The 16,211-nt window shown below is 44.8% G+C and overlaps 2 protein-coding genes across 5 annotated transcripts; one reads left to right on the plus strand and one right to left on the minus strand.

Moving 5' to 3' along the window:
• Window positions 1–89: 89 nt before the first annotated feature.
• Window positions 90–9,473, minus strand: LOC109953368 (CXXC-type zinc finger protein 1-like). 3 transcript variants are annotated; one of them, XM_020588839.1, is made up of 15 exons: window positions 9,314–9,473; window positions 8,511–8,671; window positions 7,775–7,875; window positions 6,753–6,910; window positions 5,642–5,797; window positions 5,264–5,443; window positions 5,080–5,181; window positions 4,790–5,007; window positions 4,155–4,362; window positions 3,971–4,081; window positions 3,684–3,733; window positions 3,510–3,606; window positions 3,207–3,359; window positions 1,493–1,655; window positions 95–741 (listed from the first exon to the last, which is right to left on the minus strand). In XM_020588839.1, the coding sequence occupies exons 1-14, from the start codon at window positions 9,314–9,316 to the stop codon at window positions 1,509–1,511; spliced, it is 1,845 nt and encodes a 614-aa protein (XP_020444495.1). In that variant the 5' UTR covers window positions 9,317–9,473; the 3' UTR covers window positions 95–741; window positions 1,493–1,508. The 3 variants fall into 3 exon arrangements, with proteins under 3 accessions (XP_020444494.1, XP_020444496.1, XP_020444495.1); XM_020588838.1 differs by having other exon boundaries at window positions 90–1,655; XM_020588840.1 differs by having other exon boundaries at window positions 91–1,655; window positions 6,768–6,910.
• Window positions 9,474–10,443: 970 nt separating this feature from the next.
• Window positions 10,444–16,184, plus strand: LOC109953367 (myoD family inhibitor domain-containing protein-like). 2 transcript variants are annotated; one of them, XM_020588836.1, is made up of 5 exons: window positions 10,444–10,526; window positions 11,521–11,639; window positions 12,749–12,871; window positions 12,950–13,171; window positions 15,038–16,184. In XM_020588836.1, exons 2-5 carry the CDS (start codon window positions 11,522–11,524, stop codon window positions 15,310–15,312), a joined length of 738 nt encoding a protein of 245 aa, XP_020444492.1. In that variant the 5' UTR covers window positions 10,444–10,526; window position 11,521; the 3' UTR covers window positions 15,313–16,184. The 2 variants fall into 2 exon arrangements, with proteins under 2 accessions (XP_020444492.1, XP_020444493.1); XM_020588837.1 differs by having other exon boundaries at window positions 10,472–10,526; window positions 11,482–11,639.
• The last annotated feature ends 27 nt before the right edge of the window (window positions 16,185–16,211 follow it).

The following is a 16,211-nucleotide window of genomic DNA, read 5'->3' on the forward strand; positions in this document are numbered from 1 at the left end:
TGGGTTATTTTCTAACACTGCTTACTTGAAACTTGCCTTTATTGAAATGCTCTGTTTTATGAAAACAACAAATATCTCTTCAGGTGTTGACTGGCAACTCTTGGTATTCTGCCTTAAAATGATCAAAGCCAGAAGAAATCAACAGCATTTTAACTTTTTTTAATGAAACATCAAACTGAATACAACATGATCAAACAATACAAAATATAAAACCAACTCTAGCAGGACACATATAAAATCATACAGAGACAAGAACAATAAGAACAACATGAGAATAAAAGCTAAGTGCAATAAAATCAGAACATCCATTCCTGTTCTTTTGTCCGTCTGTGCACAACATTTGACAGTGAATCTTAAACCTCCACAAGGTCTGATGAAGCTCACTTTACTGGAGCTGTGCAGTGAACTGTGGGTACTGTAGTGTGGTCTGTAGTGGGAATTTTATGGTAGCACCCTTTGTAGTTTATTGGCTGTTGCTTTGTAGTCATGGTATACAGGCATATGTGTGTGATTGTGACACCAGACCGTTTATTGTGTCAGCATGTTCGTAAAGATTTTCATGCCTTTGTGTGACTGCTGAAGCAGATGGCTAGTATCCTGTAATAACTGGTATCCTGCTGCCCATCTGTTTGAGCATTTGTTTCCTGCAATTGTATGTGTGTGTATAAGAAGAGAAGTAGCACTCTGTTCTGGGAGCCTCTCCATCAGACTGGTTAGACACTCTTTAGAGATTGCTCCTTTCTGCAGAAATAAATGTGTAATAACTTTCAGAGCTGATGTTAAGTTTTTATTTTACACTCACTGAGTGTAAAAGCTCTGAAAGTTATTTAATAGATCACTTTGCCACAACAAGTCTCTACAGGAGACCTCAGTGTTAATACTGTTTGGTATCAGCATTATTTATCATTGGAGCTTATGTGACTTTGACTAATGTGTTTATTTCATGAGCATGATGAGACCAGTTCACAGACTGACACCTGAGCTGAGATCAGCTTCACTTCACCAGAGAAAAAGCATTATAATTCATAACTGTGACATGTTATTTTTGAATTAAGGCAATAACACAATCGTTATTTTACATATACAGTACAATGAGATTATCTCATAATACACAGACCTTTATCTTGTAATGACATGATCTATACCTCATATTAATCAAGATAAATGTGATTAGAGATCAGATTTATTTTATTCATATTTATCTTAAAAAATCTTATAATTGTTACCTTGTAATTACAAACCTGTCACAGATAAGAGCTTTATCCATAATTACAAATAAGAAGTCTGAATATTTTGATACCTATTTTGTATTGACACAATCTGTATGTAGTAATTACAAGATAATCTCCTAACTTTAAAAACACCTGATTATGAGATCTTTTATCTAATGTGCTTCTGGACTCTGTTTCTCACAATGCATTTGGTTGTTTTGATGTCTGAGCCTGAAATATTAAACCTGTCTCTTACCTGTCTATACCTTCTGACTGCCTACCTGTCTCTACCTGTCTCTACCTGTCCTTGGCAGAGCGCAGGTCAGTTGTGACTGGGTCATGCTGGATGGTCTGGTGCAGCATCAGAGCCAATAAACCGGCTCGATTGGTCATGGCCGTCCTCAGGTTCCTCTCCTGCTCGAACAGCTCGTCCAGCTTGTACCACTGATGGAGACAGAGGACATCAGAAGGGCTGCACGATTATGGCAAAAGTCTTAACCATGATTATTTTGATCAATACTGAGATCACAATTGTGACTGAGATTTCAGAGGAAATTACTTTTCTATTTATTCTATAAATAAAACTTTGCGTCTTCAGGTTAAGAGCACTGCCTGTCATAACCTAAAGAATCGCTCAGACTGCTGGGCTCACCATGACACAGCCAGGGACCTCACCCTCCCGTTTAACCGTAAGGCTGCAGTCTTCTTTTGTTTTGGCTTGTTCATAATGTAAGATTTGATTCTTATAGGCTCTAGTTACTTTATAAGCTTTAGTTACTTCTCATACCTTTAGTTCCCTTTAGTTACTTTTCAGTTCTTCATTTTCTCTTAGTTACTTTTCATACCGCTGTATTGATGATTGTCCAGAACTACTGAGCTTTGGTTATTTTAATAAGTTTATTTTCTTTACTTATACATCTTACAATTGTATTGATAAGAATCAAGTGATAATGAAGTAGAATCTGCTTACTTTGAATTCTGTAGAGACAGGATGTCTGCATCTCCAAGCAACCAGACAGCCTATTTACATTTTAACAAAGACCTGTTGGCCTGTTTTACACCCACACCTGGACCCACTTAGCATATCCCAAGTTCTGCCTTGTCATGGGGTGTCTTACACGCACAGGGAGGCCCACAACCTGAGATGACCACTTGGCCAGTTTAACATACAAATCAGCATCACACACTCAGGGGGCCTGCAACCCAGACCACCCATTGTTCAGGGTTCATTGATCAAGATCAAGCTGCCACCTGAGAGACACACACACACACACATACACACACCTGGTCTAGATCACATATCAGCAAGCAAGTGCAGGCAGGGGTTGACCTACTCACTCCAAATGGCCAATAGGATTACGAAGTGTGAATTGTTGTACCTTTGTTTAGGGCGGGCCTGGCCCAGCCAGATAAATGCATGGTAAAAACATAACTGGTGGTTCAGTGGATGGAACTCCTGCTGGAGCTCTGTCTCTCTGATCCCAGCGCTGTAAGGCCTATCTGTGATCAGACATTCAGTAAACTTTCTGCTGATTTTAAACAGTCCTCTCCTGTCGTCACTTCTCGTGCTTCCAACAAAAGAATCGGGTTAATTTCTAACAATAACAATTAGCTATTGGCTTAACGAGCTTGCTACAGTTAACACAAACTGGCAGGCAATGCTGAAATGATCCCTTCTCGATAGGTTTATGCTCGTTTAGTGGGGTTTTGATAGATTACTCTAATTGGCTTTACTCGCAGAGGTTTTATTGCATGTGTCGTAACAAAGTTTAAGTGTTGTCACGTCGAGTAACATTTCATTGCAACCAATGTGAGCAAAACACGTGCCTACTGTAGAGCGCTGAAGGGGTGCGCTGGATATAAATGACTCGATTCTCTTGTTTTCATAATCACTGGAAGCCAAAATCGTAACTGAAATTAAAATTTGATCAAACATCGGTCCCTGCTGCAACGTTAGCCAGAGCCGATGTTAATAAAGTTTAGTCTGGGCGTTACCACTCGGACTCTCTCCAGGTCGACCTCGGCTCGGCGAAGTTTCTCCCAGCAGTAATGTTTGTTACACTTCCTCTTGGAAACACGACAGAAGTCTCCAGTCGGCTCGAAGACGTCTTTGACCAGAGGACAACCACAGACCTCATCTGCCGGGACCTGAGGGACAGACAGGCAGGCAGAATTAATAGGCCTGTACATGACAAAACTACCACTGAGCTCCTTGAAATATCACAAGACACAAAGTAAAAGCAGCCGATGAGTAAGATTTAAATGACTCCAAGTAGTTTTCTATAGACAGAGACTCACCTTTGGATCCCTGGAGTGTTCAGGGCATAAAACCTGCAGCCGCTTACAGTACGTCTTACTCTGAGGGTTGTACACGTCACAGAACAACCTGGTGGCCCTGACAGACAGACAGATGTTACCATGAGAGCATCAAACTAGTGAATGACAGGCAGACAGGCAGACATGTGGACTTACCCCTCTATACGTGTTGGGTACATGGAACCAAATGACGTCTGACTCTCATACTGTTGGACAGACAGAGACAGATCTGGTTGACCTACATGACCCACAGTGCACCTGGACCTCAGGCAGTTAGACCAAAGCCTGTGATGTGTGCTAGTATTTCTTGTAGGAGAGATGAGGAGCAGCTCCACAGGTCTGCTCAGCTCTCTGCTTAGTAAATAAGAGACTGAATCCTAAGTTTGAGATTGTTCTGGTTCTTCTGTTACAGTTCAAACCAAAAAGACTCCTGCAGAGCTGACCTTAGCATAGCATCTCTCCATGTGTCTCAGCGCCACCTTTGGGTTGATAGGATGACTGCAAGAAACACAGAAGATCTGAAGGTCTGTGTCATCACCATCACCCTCAGTCACCTGCAGAGAGACAAACAGGTGAGATCTACCCCATCAATCAGACTAAACCGAGCTGTGTCTCACGGTCTCGTACCTCCTCATGGTGCTGCACCTGCTGCAGTTTGGCGTTAGCGATGATGCCTTCGAGTTCATGGAAACGTTTCTCCATCAGAGTGAGACGTAGTCTCGCCGCCTGCTGCTCCCTCCTGATTCGCTCCAGCTGTCTCCGCCCCATCTCCTCGGCAACGCAAGGACTCTGCTGCCACTGCTGGATCCTCTGAGGCAGGATCTCATAGATACGACTGACAGAGAGACGGATACAGAGACACAGAAACAAAGACCAAGATCCAGACAGACACAGAGAGACACAAGACAAAATAGTAACACAGGTACAAATGCAAAGAGAAACAAAGAGACAGACAATTTAGTTCCTCTCTCTCTGGGTCGGGTGTGTTTTATGTTGACAGGTTTTCACCTTCACTTCCTGTTAAGGCTTATTCACATTATTATTCATAGTGGGGCATTAGCTGGTGTATTTTCTGTCGTAGAACAACACATGAAAATGTGTTGGCCTTGTGTTAACCACAGACCTTATTTCAGGTGTCTAACCAAAAACCCACGGACTTCAGGGTGAGGGGACCACGAGTGCAAACAGGCTGACTCAGTTCTGGGTTTTAGGACTCACCACTCCAGCACTCTATGTGAATACACCTTTAAACTGAGACTCACTTGGCTGCGAGCTTCATGCCACAGTCCTCTGAACAGTATTTGGAGTTGACCCTCGCTGCTTCGACACATCCAGGACCTAGACACTGCCTCAGAGCCCCGCCCACCTCTTTAACACCGCCCTCTCCTGCTCGCTCGCTGTGCCGTACACGCTCCTTGTGACGCTGCTTTGCCTTGTGGCGGCGAGGCTTCACCTCCTCTTTAGGGGTGGACACAGACTTCTACAGGATGGGACGGGTGTGTAAGTGACATCATCAGTGACATCATCAGTATGCTACTGTAACCGTGCTCACCTTCTTCTCTGTCTTCTTCTCTCGCCTCTTCACGTGTTTCACTTTCACCGCTTTCTTCCTCAGAGAGTCTGACTGGGCGTCCTCTTCCTCGCTGTGCCACACCTGCAACAGGAAGACACGTTACACCACAGGAAGTACCCATCCTGGCAGCAGATTGGTCAGAAACAGTCACTCACACACTGACCAGGTCTCTGTAGCCAGCAGCTTTATACTGCTCATACAGCTCCAGCTCACTCTCACTGAATCCCTCCTCCTCCTCTTCCTCCTCCTCGTCTTCAGTCTGATGCCCCACCCCTTTCCTGAGTAGTCCCCGCCCCCTGGTGCCACTTCGACTCATCTCCTCATCTCTGACACGAAGCATCTTCTGCTCAAAGACAAGAAAATGGGAAACCCCAGTAACATCAGTACAATTCTAATAGACGTCTGACAGACTGGCTATATTCATCGTTAACAATTAGAACATGCATCACTAATTATAAAGCACATGGCTCAGCTAGAGATGAGAAACTGTAACACCGTTATCCTGTCAGTGACTCAGTGGATCAACAGTCTGATTGCTCACCCGTGCTCGGACCTCGCACTGCCTCAGTCGACACTTCTGTCGGATTTTGTTTGGACCTCCGAACTTCTTCATGTCTTTACAGAAGTCACACTGAGCGCAGTCCTCTGTCCTCAAGCAGGCGTCACACTCTCCACACATCCTGGCCGAGCGCTTGATCTGATAGAGAAACATCAGACCCGGTACTGAAGACAAGGAAGGGCACATTGTCTGAAGAAGAGCACCCTGCAACGTCAGCTGAAAACACTGAAATCAGGCTGAAATGTCTTCTAATAATCATATTTCACATGTGAATTTTGGGGTGGGAGTTGAGTTTAAAGTGAAGCACATTAAAGGAGTTTGTCACTTGGCACGTCACCAGCGACAGCAAATAAATCTGTTGGTTCAGATACAGAAAGCAGCTGAAAGGTCAGTTGACAGCTGTTAGTTTTAGTGCAAATGCTTAAAGCAGGTAAAATCACAGACAAAAAGCGAGTCAAATACCAGTTAAATTAGCTGAACATCAGTGTTGTGAAGTAGGAGGGGTCTGAATGCAGGATCAGCTGCAGGCCTGAGCCTCTTCCTGCCTGCAGCTGAGAACACGGAGCTCCCTCATGGATGACACCTGTTTGGCTGTTACTGATATTTGGTAATAGTTTTCCGTTTAATTCAGAAGTAATATTGTTGTATATTTTGTTACTTCCTTTTAGGTTTTCTTGTAGTTTATTTGCGACTGTGTTAATTTGTGTCATGTTAAAGCTTATTCTATTTATTTCTGTTTAAATTCACAAACCAGCCTGCAACCTGTCAACCCTAACCGCTGACTGCTAATAAATCAGAAATGAGTTGGATTCCTTGGTTGCTCATTGTGTCTAACCACACACCCATAGTGTTCATCAAGTAACCTGAAATCGGCATAGACCTCCCTGGCAAGTCTACAGAAGTACTTTTTACACTCAGTGAAGTGACAGTGGACTTGCTGACAATGACAGTAACAGGAATTTCAGATGAAGCGAGAGAAGTGAGAAGTGTGTACTGCAAACAGTCGAAGTGTCAGTTGTTACAGTGACAGAAGATGACTTGCAGAGATGTTGTTCATAATGTGACACAAAATCATCCCAGCAGAAACATCCACCTGTTGCCAGTTCACCTGTGAGCCCCGCCTCCTGTCAGTTTTGGGCTGGGGGCTGGAGCGCCCATCTCGGTCAGATTTATCGTCTCTCTCTGGCTCTGCCTCTTTCTCCTCCTTGGTTTTCTTCAGACGGTATTTAATCTCCAGAGACGAGTCTCTGTCTGCAGAGAACACAATACATGGCTAACAGCTATCGCATAACCTGCGAACAGCTAACACACAGCCTGCTAACAGACAGAAACTACAGTATGTGTGTGCGTGATGATGACGGAACATGTCAGCCAGTGCAACCATGTGGTCGCTGATGGGTTTTATTAGTTCCTGGCCACATTGAAGCTCTGTGGCTCAGAGTAGTGATGGACAAAACGAAGCATTCCTGAATCACTGAGGCTCTGCAGTCCACTGGATGGCCATGAGATGCTTCACTCAAAGTCTCCCTTACTTGAAGTGAATCCTACTGATAGAATTAATGAAGTGCAGCCTAATCTTGATCAACTGTGCCGTTGACATAGCTTAAATATTAGCAACATGTTACAGCAACTGAGAATGTAACCGAGAGAGGAAGGAGAAAATGACAAGTTCCTATTTATATTATAGTACACACAGGAGCATCATGGAGCCATCACAGCTCCATTTTTGTGCTCTGACTATCAAGAGCTGCAGAGCAGGATGCTTGACCTCTGGGTCAGCCATTTTACATGTATCAACATTTACAGTGAACTAATGCGTAGTTGATTTGGGAGGTCAGACAGAAACCAGTATAATATAATAATAAAATGATAATGTAGGAAGCATCAGACAGTTTCACATCATCAGTTGCATGAATGTGTCAAAGCATTTGCACTTTGTCCAAAACAATGAGAAACTACTTATATGATATGCACCAGTGACCGGAGGCTAAACTCATGGTTTCATTTCTTATCCAACAAATGTGCTAAAACTAAAAATCCTGAACATCAACAAACCTACACATTTTTCTATATTACCACTGTGTCAGAGATGAGCACACGTCACAGGAAACTAACCTCTGCAGGACGGACAGTACCACACTCGGATGGACTTAGCTGCTTTCTCTGAAACTCCGATACAGTCTCCATGAAACCACTCAGTGCAGCTGTCACACCCTCTGAGGGGCAGACAGGCAGAGACATAAATAAAAGGACAGAGACATAAATTAACAGACAGGCAGAGACATAAATTAACAGACAGAGACATAAATAAAAGGACAGAGACATAAATTAACAGACAGGTAGAGACATAAATAAGCAGAGACATAAATAAAAAGACAGGTAGAGACATAAATAAAAGAACAGAGACATAAATAAACAGACAGGCAGAGACATAAATAAAAGGACAGAGACATAAATTAACAGACAGACATAAATAAAAAGACAGAGACATAAATTAACAGACAGGCAGAGACATAAATAAATGGACAGAGACATAAATTAACAGACAGAGACATAAATAAAAGGACAGAGACATAAATTAACAGACAGAGACATAAATAAACAGACAGAGACATAAATTAACGGACAGAGACATAAATTAACGGACAGAGACATAAATAAATGGACAGAGACATAAATAAACAGAGACATAAATAAATTAACAGACAGACAGAGACATAAATAAATGGACAGACAGAGACATAAATAAACAGACAGAGACAAAAATAAATGGACAGACAGACAGAGACAGGTTAGTGCTGTGTTGGTCCATGACCTGGTATTCAGAGATATTTCTGTGTGGTTTCTTTACATCATGAAGCAGTTGATGTCTGGCTTCCTGCACACACAGTACACAGGAGTGTTGGGTGTTTCCACAGTAACCTCTCCTCCTCCTTCCTCTTCACCCCCCTCTCCTCCTCCTCCCTGTTCCTCCTCCTCCAGACCTCGCTCTGGTCCTGCGGCCTCCTCAGACTGAGACAAAACAAACAAACCTGTTGAAAAGTTGGCCTTTGGCTTCTGAGGAATTAAGAGTGACAGACACTTTAATTCTCTGCTGTTATGCTTAAATCTGTAGCAAGGCCCGGAGTGTCCAGAGACCCCAAAACCATTTATTTCCTGCTTTCACACAGTCTACATCAGACCAGGTCTAGATTCAAATCAACTTCACCCAGACCTGTCACTGCTAGACTACATACAGTAAATACAGGGACTCCACATTCTGTGTAAGACCCCATGACATCAGTGAAACCATTATTTTACTTGTGAAAAACTAAAACCCATTTTTCTAATCAGTCCGGATCCTGTGCCTAAACGGGTTTTCTCCCTGTACACCTCATCAGTCCAGGTGCAGACCTGAAACCAGATTTAACAAAGCTTCTGTTTATAGAATGACGACGTGGCTTGACGGTTTGCACGTTTTGTTCTCTTGCACGCTGGTCAGCATGTTCCGTTTCCACCGTGAAACCAAAGTCCGTTCACTTTGCTGCACGTTTGAAATCACGTGCTGGTGTCTGTGATGCTGCAGAATATTGCACAGGGAGTCCAGCTGCTGCCTTATTCTCCGGCATCAGTCTGAGTATCTGTCCGTGAACGTGGACAAACACCAGAACTCACCATGATGAGGCTGGTTCTGCTTCACGCACACAAGAAGAATCAGTCCTCCGATGCAATCCTCATCAGAACTCCCTGTGGGTTTCACTCATTTTTCATTTTTACTTAAATCTGCACAAATCTCTTTGTTTCTGCTTCAGCCTCAGCTTCTTCTTCTTCCTCTTCTTCCTCGTCTTCTGTGTGTGTGTGTGGTGGGGGGCACAGCAGTGAGAGGCTGCAGCTGCTGCAGCGACACCAGGAGGCAGGAGGCTGAAACACACACCTGGAGACGGGAGAGTGAGGGAGGCAGGTGTTTGCAGGTGTTTCAGACTCCGTTCTCCAGGCTGAAACAAACATCTGCACACAGCCACCATCCAGTCGTACTGATGAATGAAGTGGGTACAGATCAATAATAACTAATAACAAATGGGGTCAATAAATCAGGTAATATGACCTGTTGTACTGTAAGTGACAGCACGTAGAGCTCACGAGGACACCACAAGGGCCCAGCTGTGTTCCAGGATCAGCAGCAGCTGCGAGTCCAGCGGGTGGCGCCATACCACATGTTATGTTGAGTTTATGGCATTATGGTGCTTACTGTGGATTCATTTCATGTTTGCTCTGGAAGTTTCTTTACTGGATCCTCTTCCACCTTTATATTATTAGGCTATGATGACGTAGGTCTACTATTACATGCCCACTTATGTTATTCTGTAGTGGCAGCTGTAGGTGAGGATGTTCTCTGCTAGTCTACATGGTGAGAGTCACATCCCAGGTGTGTTTTACATCCTGTCTCTGACACATGGAACACCTGGAATCAGCTGCGCAGGTTAACGTGCTCTAGACGATCCCCGGCCCGTATGTTGATTAACGTGTTTCTGAGTCCTGGTCATGTGCAAACCGGACGGTCTGTGTAACATCTGCAGCTCTCTGCGCGTGCCTGTTTGGATGAAGGTCGGAGCGCGGCTGTTTCTCACAAGGTGTTTCTGATTAACTGATCCAGGATCCACACGCAAAGGTGAGAGGGTGTTCTGACTGGACACCTGAGTCCTGGAGGTCACTGGACTGCAATGACAAACCATTTCATGTGCGCGCGCGTTAGTATTTACAAGAAGCGGAGAAGGAGGCGGTCACACGCATGCGCGCCCTGCAGGCAAAACGGTTAAGTGGTGAGAAAAGTTTAAAAGCAGAAAGTGGGGAGAGAAAGAGGAGCGAGGCTCAGACTCAGAGGCTGCAGGTGAGTGGTTGAACTATTTTTTAAATAATATCCCAACATGTAGGTGATGCGTCCTCAGAGCAATAGGCTACCCGGGTTTTCCACACAGACACTTGGTCAGAGCGACCGATCTGAGCTCTGTGACCGGCTCCTGCTTCCCCGATGAAGCGTCGTTAGTGGAGTCGGTGCAGCACATAGATGTCAGGCGGTAAGGGGAACATCTGGACACTGAGGCAGAAGCGAAAGCGTGACAATAAAACGGATCAACCTAGACCAAGTGTTCGGACAGTGTAGTAATCAAATGAACATTTACCGTTTTTCAGTCTGCGTGGGTCAATTTCACTTCAAACACTTCAACTTTATTTCTACAAACCATTTGAGCAAGGTGACAAACAATAGAAGCGCATCAGAGATGACTAGTTCTTAACTGTAAATGAGTTTCCTTCCTGTAGTGTTTCGTTTTGTTTGGAGCTGCGTTTCTACATGAACGGTGAGTGTTAACAGCACTGGAAGAAGTAGACCCTCTACTAAGGCTAAGTTAAAGCAGTTGTACCACAGTGTGAAAATATTCTGTTACAAATAAAAGTCCTGCATTCAAAATCTTACAAGTAAAAGCATCCAAATATCATCACAGCACTGTTTCACATAGTCTATGATATTACTGGATGAGAATGACTGATGCCAATGATGTGCTCATCATTTGAACATTGCAGCTGCTGAAAGTAGAGCTGATGTTAACAGCTGTATGAACTGCTGGGTAATTGCATCTGTAATAATAAATCAAAAGTTATTAGTTGATTTGTCTTTTGAATTAATGATGTGAAACTACAGTATAACCGAGATTTTTAAATGAAACGAGTACAACTGAAGTAGAAGTAATTTGTAAATACTCAAGTACAAATACCTCAGAACTGTAATGAAGTACATACTTGAGTAAATGTACTTACTTTATGTTGTTGACAAATGCCATCCTCAGATGTGAATCATTGTCTTTGTGATCACATGACATCAACAGGATGGAAGTGACATCACACTCTGACATCACGGAGAGTGGAGCCAATAAGAGCACAAACCAGACAGATTGCATTTCAAGTCAGCCAGCAGTCAATGGGATGCTCCCACATCAAAACACAGGTGAGACAGATGTGACTGTCGCTGTGTAGTTTTACCCTGAACTGAGACTTACAGGCAAATCCTGACACTTGCTCCAGACACTGGCCACTACACGTCTGATGTCGGAGGTTCAGGGCTGACGGGCTGGTTAACAGGGAGTGCTCTTGCTTAGGTTCAGAGCAGTGTGGCATACAAGGACATATGGGACATTTATTTTCATGTGCACTAAAGCCTCATGTTTTGGTCAGTTCGCCTTCATCGAGTACGTCAGCAAATGACCATCAGTGTGTGAATAAGCAGACAGACCCACAGAAATCAGCCAGTACCAACCAGTGATGTGGTCTCAACCCTCGTTACAGAGGGTTTACAGTTTATTTACAATAAATGTCAGATGAATTATGGGAAAACTGTTCATATAGTAAAGAGCAAACAGAAAAACACTTCATAAAAAACTTTGAAAAACCAGGAAAGTACAGTCAGACTGAGATGAACCAGTGTACTGGAGTTGATGTCTTCTCTAACGCACACGTCGGTTCTCAGGTGAAACACACAGCCCCTCCTCCAACAGGTGGAGGTGCTGAAAGGAGAAGAGAAGCACAGGAAACAGGAAACTGCTTCTGCTTTCTATAAATACAGAATAATTAATGCATTTAAACTCTGGGGTCCTGCTCAGTAAGGCCAAGGTCATGTTTACTGTGGAGGAGAAAATAGTATCAGATTAGGAGTTTTATGTGTCGTCTCAGAGCAGCCAGTTTTCCCTGAGCCCTGTTAATGTGAACATTCTGGATCAGCGGTTCCAGAATACGACTTGGATCCAGATCAGGCTTTGGTGTAGGTCTTATGGTCATATTACCTTGTAGTGTTTGTCCAAGCACTGTAGGCACTGTAGGCACTGTAGGCACTGTAGGCACTGTGTACGGCGTTAGAAGCAACAATATTGAAACTGGCCCCATGTCACAGCGGTGAAGAATGCTTCACATCATTCCAGGACCTGGATGATGATCTCGGTCAGAACCAAAGGCTAATGGTGTCTAATGGCCTGGACACTCACCTGAGCTCACCTGTAATCCCAGGGATCATTTTGTCTGGGGTTCCTCACTGTAATAACGCACTGATGTTTCTTCTTGCAGGAGAGGCTCCTCCCCTTCTCTGTAACAGGCCAGGGGAAGGTCACATGAGTGATGACTCTTTGACAGACAGCCCCTCCACCAATGACGTCTCTCAGCTCCTGCCCACACAGCGAAAGCAGAACGGTAAACCTGGATTCAGGTACCTGAGACTAACATGGCTCAATTTGATGTAACCTCTGATGTCATTGTTCTGTCTCTCAGGTGTGGACAGCTCATCAGCGTCTCCTCCTCCCATCTGTACTCCTCCATCTGCCTCCATCACCTCTGCACCTCCTCTTCGGCCACCTGCCTATAAAAAAAACAGCTGCAGCCTTCCTCAACACCATCATCACCAGAGCACCAATCAAAAGCGCCTTTCCTCCACAAGAAGCCACGCCTCCATCAAAACAGATGCTGCCCACATTAAGGAGGTCGCTGGAGACGGTGAGCCAAACAGCCTTGAGCTCTGACAGTGTAAAGTTTGTCCTGAGGATAGTTTGATGTGCGGAGGTGAATCCCAGTTCTCCGAACTGCATCCACATTTCCCTCACTTGAGTCTTTTCCTTGCGTCTTAGTCCCACCCAAATAAGATACGAGGATAAAATACAAGGACAGAGGAACTGAGGAAATATATTTTAACTGACGAGACGTCTGTTCCTCCAATCCTAATGTAAAGCGTCCAGTCGCTGATTTCTGATAAAGGGGCGCGTCATAACCCTAATAGACTCCCACGAAGGATGCACTCGTGTGTCCTCGGCTATAGCTCCTCCAGCAGCCTCCTTGCTCCTCGGAGCAGGAATAAGGGTTTTGGGATGTCCTTCATCATGGCCGACTAGAACAACTTCTGGGTCAAGCGAGGGCAGAAGAAGGATAAAATAAGGGAACTGGGATTCACCTCATGTCTGCAGCTCCTGACCTGTTGGGACCGAGCTCCTGCATGTGCTGGAGACATGAGGGACTTCCTGTGCCAGGACAGGTGATAAATGATCTGACTTCTACATGCTGGAACTCAAATGCACCACAGAGACATTCTGGCCAGTTTAGGGCGATTTCCTGATCGGGTCAGGTCCTGGTTGTATTGTCGGACTGACATACACAGAACAGCAGTGAACTCCACAGGGTCGCTTACTCTCTGTTTCCACTGTAACGCAGCCAGACGGTATCTGAGCGTGGCAGGAAGCAGAACGCTGAACACACTCGCACTATCAGCCACACACCTGCGCTGTGGGGTCCTGCTTATCTCTGCTGAGCACATGCACACACTGCCCCCCTAGCATCAGCCCACAGACTTACAGGATAACAGCAGGATTCCCCACACCACTTTGACTCTGCTCATTTTCAGTTTAACCAGCTCAGCGTCACCATGTTTGGTGGAATTTGGTGCAGAATTAGCAGCTAGTGTTCATTTTCTCACGTCCTCTCTTTACATTTTATGATTTTCCCTATAAGCTGCAGTTAACAGGTTTTCTAGGTAGCAAGAAACACCTATTCAGTGGAGACATTCAGTCAGGGTGGAAATACCAGATCTGCTCCTTTAAAACACATACAGGTGAAAAACCCTAAACAGCATCAGTCTTTCAGCCCTGTCAGGTTGAAGCTACTCACAGAAGAAGAAGAGAAGCTTTGTTGTCATAAACTTCTAACTCAGCGTCCACTTACTAACAGACCAACTCCCTCTGTCCAGTGGCTGCTGCTGTTTACCTGAGAGACTACACTCGGGGCCAAAAACTCTTCAGGCCACTGTCAAGAAAAATGAGTAGTCGATGGAAATGTACAGAACTGACATTTGTGAAGTTTCAGTTTAAAAGACTATTTCATTAAGTTGGTGATTAAGGTCACACTAGACCAAATGGACAGACCTTTGTGTTCACCGTCTCTGCAGACTGTTGTGCTCACTTTCCCCTGTCTGTCTGTCTCTGCAGACTGTTGTGCTCACTTTCCCCTGTCTGTCTGTCTGTCTCTGCAGACTGTTGTGCTCACTTTCCCCTGTCTGTCTGTCTGTCTCTGCAGACTGTTGTGCTCACTTTCCCCTGTCTGTCTGTCTGTCTCTGCAGACTGTTGTGCTCACTTTCCCCTGTCTGTCTGTCTGTCTCTGCAGACCCCTGTCTGTCTGTCTTCCCTTCCCCCTGTCTGTCTGTCTGTCTCTGCAGACTGTTGCGATCACTTTCCCCTGTCTGTCTGTGTCTGCAGACAGACGCGCTCACTTTCCCCTGTCTGTCTGTCTCTGCAGACTGTTGCACTCACTTTCCTCTGTCTGTCTGTCTCTGCAGACTGTTGCGCTCACTTTCCCCTGTCTGTCTGTCTCTGCAGACTGTTGCGCTCACTGTCTCCTGGCCTGTCTGTTCTGTGAGCTGCTGTCCATGTGTTCGGCCATGGGGGAGTGCCTGGTGTGTGGAGTGGGCGGGACCAGCTGTTGTGATGCTGCGGTTGGCTGCTGCTGCTGCGTAGAGGTGGCAGGGGAGGCGGCCTGTACGGAGGAGGCATGTCAGGCCATGTTGGATTGTGGGATAGTAGACGACTGCTGTGGCTCATCCGACTGCTTGGAGATCTGCCTGGAGTGCTGCTCCATCTGCTTCCCCGCATAAAGCAGCCAGAGGACAAGACAATATCAGACAGGAGACAATGACTGAAAGTTTGCAGGACGAACATCAAAGTCACCTGGAGAAACATCTGGTTTCTCCTGGACAGTCAAGCTCACGCACAGTATTTAATGCACCTTCAGGTGGCAACTTTGATTCAGGCGTGCAGCAGCTTTCAGTCTGCGGCATCCTCCTCTGTGGAGCCAGAACGTGATCGTAATAACTGGGCTGCCTGTAGGGCAGACTGATGTCACAGCAGCCCAGCAGGACCAGCTCAGGGACGGTGAAACCACCATCTTTATCTAACATTGTCACACTGTTGTTACCAGGAGCAGGTGCTGCTGATGTTCACGTCTGGTGTTTTAATCCAGAGCAAAAGTGGATCTATAAGTTTTAGAATTTTGAAACCGAGGAATTTAAACAGAGATTTGTTCAATTTGGGTTCAGGAAAAAAATGTGTGCATCCAGAGTGAGATGTCTCTGTGTTGACTGCTGTGTGGTCTTAGGCTTCAAACACAAGCAGGCAAATCTCTGAGAAGGACATAGGTCAATCCGTCTAACTCTCCGATCAGTCCAGACCTGTTTTGGAATGGAACATCAATTATAAAGTCTTCATTTTCAGTTTTTCACTTTAAAACACAAAAAGCAACTAAGGAAAAATGCCCTTTGTGCCTGTATTTAACCACATATCTATCACCTGTCCAATTTAAGAATGTGGCAGTTTGGTGGAGCCTGGCTTGACTGATATGAGGTGCTCCTCCGTTTGAAAGCACTGGAAACGTAGTTTGAGTTTCTAATATTTTTTCCTTCTTCCTAGTTGTGCTTTAGTGTTTTTATTGATTCTTAGTCCTTAATAAAACATTCATTTATTCATTCAAGCCATTTTTTTATTTTTTAAAAGTTAA

This window comes from Monopterus albus, unplaced genomic scaffold (assembly GCF_001952655.1).
Source record: "Monopterus albus unplaced genomic scaffold, M_albus_1.0 scaffold642.1, whole genome shotgun sequence".
Taxonomy (NCBI): Eukaryota; Metazoa; Chordata; class Actinopteri; order Synbranchiformes; family Synbranchidae; genus Monopterus; species Monopterus albus.

What these genes read in the sequence shown, in the direction of transcription:
- LOC109953367 (XM_020588836.1), top strand. Translation starts at nt 11,522, where the DNA reads ATGGAAGTGACATCACACTCTGACATCACGGAGAGTGGAGCCAATAAG. An exon ending in CACACAGCGAAAGCAGAACG is followed by an intron (nt 12,872 to 12,949) that starts GTAAACCTGGAT and finishes TCTGTCTCTCAG; the next exon opens with GTGTGGACAGCTCATCAGCG. An exon ending in TAAGGAGGTCGCTGGAGACG is followed by an intron (nt 13,172 to 15,037) that starts GTGAGCCAAACA and finishes CTGTCTCTGCAG; the next exon opens with ACTGTTGCGCTCACTGTCTC.
- LOC109953368 (XM_020588838.1), bottom strand. An exon ending in GTACTGTCCGTCCTGCAGAG is followed by an intron (nt 6,911 to 7,774) that starts GTTAGTTTCCTG and finishes TGTTCTCTGCAG; the next exon opens with ACAGAGACTCGTCTCTGGAG. An exon ending in TACCCAACACGTATAGAGGG is followed by an intron (nt 3,607 to 3,683) that starts GTAAGTCCACAT and finishes TCTGTCTGTCAG; the next exon opens with GGCCACCAGGTTGTTCTGTG.